Source organism: Carcharhinus amblyrhynchos, unplaced genomic scaffold, assembly GCF_965287045.1.
Source record: "Carcharhinus amblyrhynchos unplaced genomic scaffold, sCarAmb.v2.hapA chromosome_1036, whole genome shotgun sequence".
Classification (NCBI taxonomy): Eukaryota; Metazoa; Chordata; class Chondrichthyes; order Carcharhiniformes; family Carcharhinidae; genus Carcharhinus; species Carcharhinus amblyrhynchos.
In genome coordinates this window covers 22,501-30,954 of record NW_027650776.1, presented here as the reverse complement: position 1 = coordinate 30,954, position 8,454 = coordinate 22,501, and the positions used below count along the sequence as shown (strand labels likewise).

The 8,454-nt window shown below is 54.4% G+C and overlaps 1 protein-coding gene across 1 annotated transcript in view; it reads right to left on the bottom strand.

The window, feature by feature from the left end:
• Window positions 1–968: 968 nt before the first annotated feature.
• prr13 (proline rich 13) overlaps window positions 969–8,454 on the bottom strand; it is a 16,270-nt gene continuing 8,784 nt past the window's right edge. The window contains exons 2-4 of the mRNA XM_080184921.1: window positions 5,797–5,833; window positions 4,142–4,560; window positions 969–1,546 (exon numbers count right to left, since the gene is read on the bottom strand). Coding sequence (XP_080041047.1) covers window positions 1,499–1,546; window positions 4,142–4,560; window positions 5,797–5,812 — 483 coding nt within the window. The 5' untranslated portion in view covers window positions 5,813–5,833 and the 3' untranslated portion in view covers window positions 969–1,498. The remainder of the gene's footprint in view (window positions 1,547–4,141; window positions 4,561–5,796; window positions 5,834–8,454) is intronic.

Below are 8,454 nucleotides of genomic sequence, written 5' to 3'. Positions count from 1 at the left end.
GACATCCAGTAGTCGGTGCACACAGCTGCCGTTGTGCGTCGGTGCTGGAGGGAGTGAATATCAGATTATGGGGGAGGGGGATGTTAACATGTCGGTCAAGCGGAGGGAGAGGGGGCTGCTTTCTCCTGGACGGTGTGGAGCTTCTCAAGTGTCATCGGAGACGCGCCCATCCAGGCGAGACTATTCCATCGCACTCCTGTTGCAACTGCGCAACGCTCTGGTGCGGCCGCACTCGGAGTATCGCGTACAGTTCTGGTCTCGCCGCGTTATATAGGAAGGATGTGGAAGCATTGGGAAGGGGTGCAGAGGAGATTTACCAGGATGTTGCCTGGTAATGGTGGGAAGGTCTTGTGCAAAAAGGCTGAGGGACTTGAGGTTATTTTCATTAGAAGGAAGAAGGTTAAGAGGTGACTCAATAGAGGCATACAAGATGATCAGAGGGTTAGATAGGGTGGACAGTGAGAGCCTTTTACCTCGGATGGAGATGGCCAACACGAGAGGACATAAATTGAAGGGTGATAGATGTGGGACAGATATCAGAGGTAGGTTCTCTACTCAGAGGGGAGTAAGGGTGTGGAATACCCTTCCTGCAACAGGATTGGACTCGCCAACATTAAGGGCGTTCAAATGGTCATTGGGTAAAGATGTGGATGATACTGGAATGGTGTAGGTTAGATGGGCTTTAGATTGGTCAGCACAACATCGAGGGCCGAAGGGCCTGTACTGCCCTGTAATGTTCTACGTTCTGTATGATTGGTGGCCCCTTTGGAAAAGGCCCAACCTCTTAATGTCCACCCATTGACCACCTCCCCAACCCCGGCACTGTGTAGCCAATTCCCTCCGGTTGGCCCCTTCACCTGACCCCTCTCCCATCGCCACCCCCTCCTCACTGTCCGACTCCCAAAGCTGCCAAAGCCAAAGCCAAGGGCCTCGCTGGGAGAGGCGGCAACACCGCGAGGCAAAGAGAGTCAAAGGCTTTCATTTCTCGTTTATTCCGAGGGGAAATTTGAAAGTTAACAGGAATCAGCGGCCTCGGAAACGAGGAGGGAACGAAGCGGTTACCGAGCGAGCGGCCCACCGCGCGTGCGCGATGAGGGACGGCCGAGGTGTCGCGCGCGTGCGCGCGTCTCCACCGACGCCACCACCCAAGACGAGGAATGTTCTTCGACGCGGGAGAAGCAGACCCGCGGCAGGCGGTGTGGGGGGGAGGGGGATATTTCTCCCGGGCGAGCCAAGGCCGCATATCCCACGGTGCTCCTCCTGCGCGCACCCTTCTGCAGCCCTTTGGCGAGGAGCCGCCTTCGGACATTCCGCTGCCCGCCTGCGCGAGCGAGCGAGCAAATCTTCACCCGGAAAACCCCTAGCCTGTTAGCAGAAGCAAGCGTTTTACCCCACCACCCCCACCACCCCCCCCCAACAACAACCCGTCGATTAGCAGGAAAGAAACACACACCACCCCACCCCACCCCCCCTCCACGACTCAGTGGGATCCTCTCTCTCAGTCGGAGTCGCTGCTGGACGATGAGGATGAGGAAGATGAGGAATGCTAGAGGGAGAAGGGCGGGGGAGAGAGAGAGAGAGAGAGAAGACACATCAGGCGGTGAGGTTTCAGTTCTTTCTGACCCTGAACAAAACATCACAACCGACTCAACACAAGTGTGAAGTTATTCACTTTGGAAGCAAAAACAGGCTGGCAGATTACTACCTGAATGGGGTAGTGAAATGGGGAAAGAGGGGTGCGCAGAGGGATCTGGGCGTCCTTGTGCAGAGGGATCTGGGTGTCCTTGTGCAGAGGGACCTGGGCGTCCTTGTGCAGAGGGACCTGGGCGTCCTTGTGCAGAGGGACCTGGGCGTCCTTGTGCAGAGGGACCTGGGCGTCCTTGTGCAGAGGGACCTGGGCGTCCTTGTGCAGAGGGACCTGGGCGTCCTTGTGCAGAGGGACCTGGGCGTCCTTGTGCAGAGGGACCTGGGCATCCTTGTGCACCAGTCACTGAAGGTAAGCGTGCAGGGGCAGCAGGCGGTAAAGAAGGTAAATGGCCTGTTGGCCTTCATTGCGAGAGGTTTGGAGTACAGGAGCTGGGAGGTGTTGTTGGAATTATCCAGGGGCCTCGGTGAGGGCCACACCTGGAGTATTGTGTCTGCGGTTTTGGGTCTCCTTATCTGAGGAAGGATGTTCCTCGCTATAGAGGGAGCACAGTGAAGGGTTTACCATCCCCGGGGATGGTGGGGGGGAGGGACTGATGTACGAGGAGAGATTGACCAACATACAAAAGGGTCCAGAGGGGGCAATTTTTTTCACCCAGAGGGTGGTGAGTGTCTGGAACGAGCTGCCAGAGGCAGTAGTAGAGGCGGGGACAATTTTGTCTTTTAAAAAAGTCTTTAGACAGTTACATGGGTACGATGGGTACAGAGGGATATGGGGGCAAACACGGGCAATTGGGACTAGCTTAGGGTTTAACAAAAAAGGGGGCGGCATGGATAAGTTGGGCCAAAGGGCCTGTTTCCATTCTGTAAATCTCTGTGACTCGATATCCCAATGGACAAGGATCTGGCAGATGGAGTCCAATGTTGGTGGACGTGAGGTCATCCATTTTGGTCGGAATAACAGCAAAATGGACTATTAGTGTCACAAGTAAGGCTTACATTAACGCCGCAATGAAGTTACTCTGAAAATCCCCCTAGTCGCCCACACTACTGTTCGGGGTTACACCGAGGGACAATTTAGCACGGCCCAATGCACCCCTAACCCGCACATCTTTGGGACACTAAGGGACAATTTAGCACGGCCAATCCACCCTAACCTACACATCTTTGGGACACTAAGGGACAATTTAGCATGGCCAATCCACCCTAACCTACACATCTTTGGGACACTAAGGGACAATTTAGCACGGTCAATCCACCCTAACCTACACATCTTTGGGACACTAAGGGACAATTTAGCACGGTCAATCCACCCTAACCTACACATCTTTGGGACACTAAGGGGACAATTTAGCACGGCCAATCCACCCTAACCTACACATCTTTGGACACTAAGGGACAATTTAGCACGGCCAATCCACCCTAACCTACACATCTTTGGGACACTAAGGGACAATTTAGCACGGCCAATCCACCCTAACCTACACATCTTTGGGACACTAAGGGACAATTTAGCACGGCCAATCCACCCTAACCTACACATCTTTGGGACACTAAGGGACAATTTAGCACGGCCAATCCACCCTAACCTACACATCTTTGGGACACTAAGGGACAATTTAGCACGGCCAATCCACCCTAACCTACACATCTTTGGGACACTAAGGGACAATTTAGCACGGTCAATCCACCCTAACCTGCACATCTTTGGACACTAAGGGACAATTTAGCACGGCCAATCCACCCTAACCTACACATCTTTGGGACACTAAGGGACAATTTAGCACGGCCAATCCACCCTAACCTACACATCTTTGGGACACTAAGGGACAATTTAGCATGGCCAATCCACCCTAACCTACACATCTTTGGGACACTAAGGGACAATTTAGCATGGCCAATCCACCCTAACCTACACATCTTTGGGACACTAGGGGACAATTTAGCACGGCCAATCCACCCTAACCTACACATCTTTGGGACACTAAGGGACAATTTAGCACGGCCAATCCACCCTAACCTACACATCTTTGGGACACTAAGGGACAATTTAGCATGGCCAATCCACCCTAACCTACACATCTTTGGGACACTAAGGGACAATTTAGCACGGCCAATCCACCCTAACCTACACATGTTTGGGACACTAAGGGACAATTTAGCACGGCCAATCCACCCTAACCTACACATCTTTGGGACACTAAGGGGCGATTTAGCACGGCCAATCCACCCTAACCTACACATCTTTGGGACACTAAGGGACAATTTAGCACGGCCAATCCACCCTAACCTACACATCTTTGGGACACTAAGGGGCAACTGGGACAAGCGTTAAAAAAAAGGAGGACAGCATGGACAAGTTGGGCCAAAGGGTCAGTTTCCATGATGTAAACCTCTCTGATTCTACATTCAATTTTATTCGTTGGCCTGGCCCCAGGCGCACTCAGGATTATCCCGCAAGTGCTGCCCTGATTGCACCGTTGACAGGTGGACTCACCTTGCCGTGTTTCCCGTGCTTCCCATGTTTGTGAGCCTTCTTCATCTTCTTCTCCTTCTTGTGGTGCTTCCTGTGAGGCCCCCCCGGGTATGCGCCGGGCCCCCCCGGGTATACGGCGGGCCCCCCCGGGTATGCGGCAGGCCCCCCGGGGGGACAGGGGTAGGGCTGGGCTGGGTAGCCGGGCTGGCCCGGGGGAGGGAAGGCGGGGTGTCCCGGCCCAACGCCGGGGTGGGGTCCAGGGTGGGGGCCGGGGTAGGGCCCCGTGGGGTACGGGCCTGGATGGGGGCCCGGGTGGGGGCCAGCGTGGGGGCCGGGGAACGGCCCAGGGTAGGCTCCAGGTGGAGGGTAGGCGGGGTCCCCCGCTGGGTGATGTGGAGGTGGTGGATGATGGGGCCCTCCAGGAACAGGGCAGGGTGGACCTGGGGGAAAGAACAGAGAGAGAGAGAGATACAAGACAAGGTTACGCACGGGTGGTGATAGTGGGGGAGGTGAGTTTAAATCATTAACACGGTCGCTTCCTCAGCACTGACCCTCCCCACACAGTGCGGCGCTCCCTCAGCACTGACCCTCCCCACACAGTGCGGCGCTCCCTCAGCACTGACCCTCCCCCTACAGTGCGGCGCTCCCTCAGCACTGACCCTCCCCCTACAGTGTGGCGCTCCCTCAGCACTGACCCTCCCCACACAGTGCGGCGCTCCCTCAGCACTGACCCTCCCTACACAGTGCGGCGCTCCCTCAGCACTGACCCTCCCCACACAGTGCAGCGCTCCCTCAGCACTGACCCTCCCCACACAGTGCGGCGCTCCCTCAGCACTGACCCTCCCCACACAGTGCGGCTCTCCCTCAGCACTGACCCTCCCCACACAGTGCGGCGCTCCCTCAGCACTGACCCTCCCCACACAGTGCGGCTCTCCCTCAGCACTGACCCTCCCCACACAGTGCGGCGCTCCCTCAGCACCGACCCTCCCCACACAGTGCGGCGCTCCCTCAGCACTGACCCTCCCCACACAGTGCGGCGCTCCCTCAGCACCGACCCTCCCACACAGTGCGGCGCTCCCTCAGCACTGACCCTCCCCACACAGTGCGGCGCTCCCTCAGCACCGACCCTCCCACACAGTGCGGCGCTCCCTCAGCACTGACCCTCCCCACACAGTGCGGCGCTCCCTCAGCACCGACCCTCCCCACACAGTGCGGCGCTCCCTCAGCACTGACCCTCCCCACACAGTGCGGCGCTCCCTCAGCACTGACCCTCCCCACACAGTGCAGCGCTCCCTCAGCACTGACCCTCCCCACACAGTGCGGCACTCCCTCAGCACTGACCCTCCCCACACAGTGCGGCACTCCCTCAGCACTGACCCTCCCCACACAGTGCGGCGCTCCCTCAGCACTGACCCTCCCCACACAGTGCGGCGCTCCCTCAGCACTGACCCTCCCACAGTTGCTGACTTTTCTCTACACCCTCGCTGTGACTGTAACACTACATTCTGCACCCGCTCCTTTTCTTCTCTATGAACGGTATGCTTTGTCTGTACAGCGCGCGAGAAATACTGCTTTTCACTGTATCCCAATAGATGTGACAATAATAACTCAAATCTAATCAGATGAAAGGGCGGAGAGAGTTAGTGGAAGATCAGATTTGTTAATCAGGCACCTACCTGGTGGGTTCCACATTCCTCAACCTTCTTTCTTCACCTGGGAGGGAGAATATTAAAGATAATTAGCATCTACAACGCCCACTTGGGTCACCAACTGTGTGGAGTCTGCACATTCTCCCTGTGTCTGCGTGGGTTTCCTCCGGGTGCTTCGGTTTCCTCCCACACTCCGAAAGATGTGTAGGTTAGGGTGGATTGGCCGTGCTAAATTGTCCATCAGTGTCCCAAAGATGTGTAGGTTAGGGTGGATTGGCCATGCTAAATTGTCCATCAGTGTCCCAAAGATGTGTAGGTTAGGGTGGATTGGCCGTGCTAAATTGTCCCTTAGTATCCAAAGATGTGTAGGTTAGGGTGGATTGGCCGTGCTAAATTGTACCTTAGTGTCCCAAAGATGTGTAGGTTAGGGTGGATTGGCCGTGCTAAATTGTCCCTTAGTGTCCCAAAGATGTGTAGGTTAGGGTGGATTGGGCCGTGCTAAATTGTCCCTTAGTGTAACCCGAACAGGAGTGTGGGCGACTAGGGGGATTTTCAGAGTAACTTCACTGCGGTGTTAATGTAAGCCTTACTTGTGACACTAATAAATAAATAAACTTTAATCGTCCATTTTGCTGTTATTCCGACCAAAATGGATGACCTCACGTCCACCAGCATTGGACTCCATCTGCCAGATCCTTGTCCATTGGGATATTTACAGCAGGGAAACAGGCCCTTCGGCCCAACTTGTCCATGCTTCCCCCTTTATTTTAAACCCCCTAAGCTAATCCCAATTGCCCGTGTTTGCCCCCATATCCCTCTATACCCATCGTCCCCATGTAACTGTCTAAACACTTTTTAAAAGACAAAATTGTCCCCACCTCTACTACTGCCTCTGGCAGCTCGTTCCAGACACTCACCACCCTCTGGGTGAAAAAATTGCCCCCTCTGGACCCTTTTGTATCTCTCCCCTCTCACCTTAAACCTCTGCCCTCTAGTTTTAGACTCCCCTACCTTTGGGGAAAAGATATTGACTATCTCGCTTATCTGTGCCCCTCATTATTTTATAGACCTCTATAAGATCACCCCTCAGCCTCCTACGCTCCAGAGAAAAAAGTCCCAGTCTATCCCAGCTCTTCTTATAACTCAATCCATCAAAAGTCCCAGTAACATCCTAGTAAATCTTTTCTGCGCTCTTTCTAGTTTAATAATATCCTTTCTATAATAGGGTGACCAGAATTGCCTCGGGGGGGGGGGAAAAAACAGCCGGCATAATCAAGGACCCCCCCCCCCCCCCCCCCCCACCACCTCCCCACACACCCCGGACATTCTCTCTCCCACCTTCTTCCGTCGGGGGAAAAAGGTACAAAAGTCTGAGGTCCCGTACCGACCGACTCAAGAACAGCTTCTTCCCTGCTGCTGTCGGACTTTTGAATGGACCTCCCTCGCGTTAAGCTGATCTTTCTCTACACCCTCGCTGTGACTGTAACACCACATTCTGCACCCTCTCTCCTTTCCTTCTCTATGAACGGTATGCTTTGTATAGCGCGTGAGAAACAATACTTTTCACTGTGTCCCCGATACACGTGACAATAATAAATCAAATCTAATCTAAATTAGACTCAATTCGTCAGCCCACTGGCCTAATTGATCAATATCGCTTTGCAACGCCAGAATGGGTGCGACTGAGAAACTGAGTCACCAAATCAAATTCTAAAGTGTAAATACGCAGAGATAACAAAGGAATGATTAAGCGCTAAACACGCACTGGGAACTCCCTCCCCCACCCACCTCACTCCCAAGGACAGAGCAAAGACAGTTCCAACACAGCGACGGAAAAGGTGGGGGGACCAAGACCGCAAGGATTGTGTGTGTGTGTGTGTGTGTGTGTGTGAACGTAGCCCAGTCCCATCACACAAACCAGCCTCCCATCCATTGACTCCGTCTACACAGGCTGGTTTGCGTTCACACACACACACAACCCTTTGTAGTTCCTTGCGGTCTTGGTCAGAGCAGGAGCCCAGACCAAGCTGGGATACATCCGGAAAGGATGCTTTCTATGGCGGGGGGGCATCTGTAAAAGTTGGTGAGAGGCCGTAGCGGACATGCCAAATTTCCTTAGTCTCCTGAGAAAGTAGAGGCGTTGGTGGGGCTTTCTTAACTATAGTGTCGGCATCGGGGGGGGGAACCAGGACAGGGTGTTGGTGATCTGGGACACCCGGAAACGTGGAAGCTCTCGACCCTTTCTACTCCGTCCCCGTTGATGTAGACAGGGGCATGTTCTCCTCTGCGCCTCCTGAAGTCAATGACAGGGTTCAGGATCCTGAGGCGAGGCAGAGGAGGGTGTTAGAAAGGGAGGTAGGGGTCGCACTGTTGAGTCAACGACCACAGTGATTCATAACACGGTTCACAAACGTGAGGCAACGCGTTTTGGAAGGTCTACCACGGATGGGAGATATACAGCAAACCCTTGAGAGTACTGCGAGGCAGAGGGATCTGGGCGTACAGGTACACAGGGCACTGAAAGCGGCAACGCAGCTGGAGAAGGTGGTCAAGAAGGCACACGGCATGCTTGCCTTCATCGGCCGGGGGCACCGAGTTTAAAAATTGGCAAGTCATGTTGCAGCTTTATAGAACCTTAGTGAGGCCGCACTTGGAATATAGTGTTCAATTCTGGGTCACCCACAC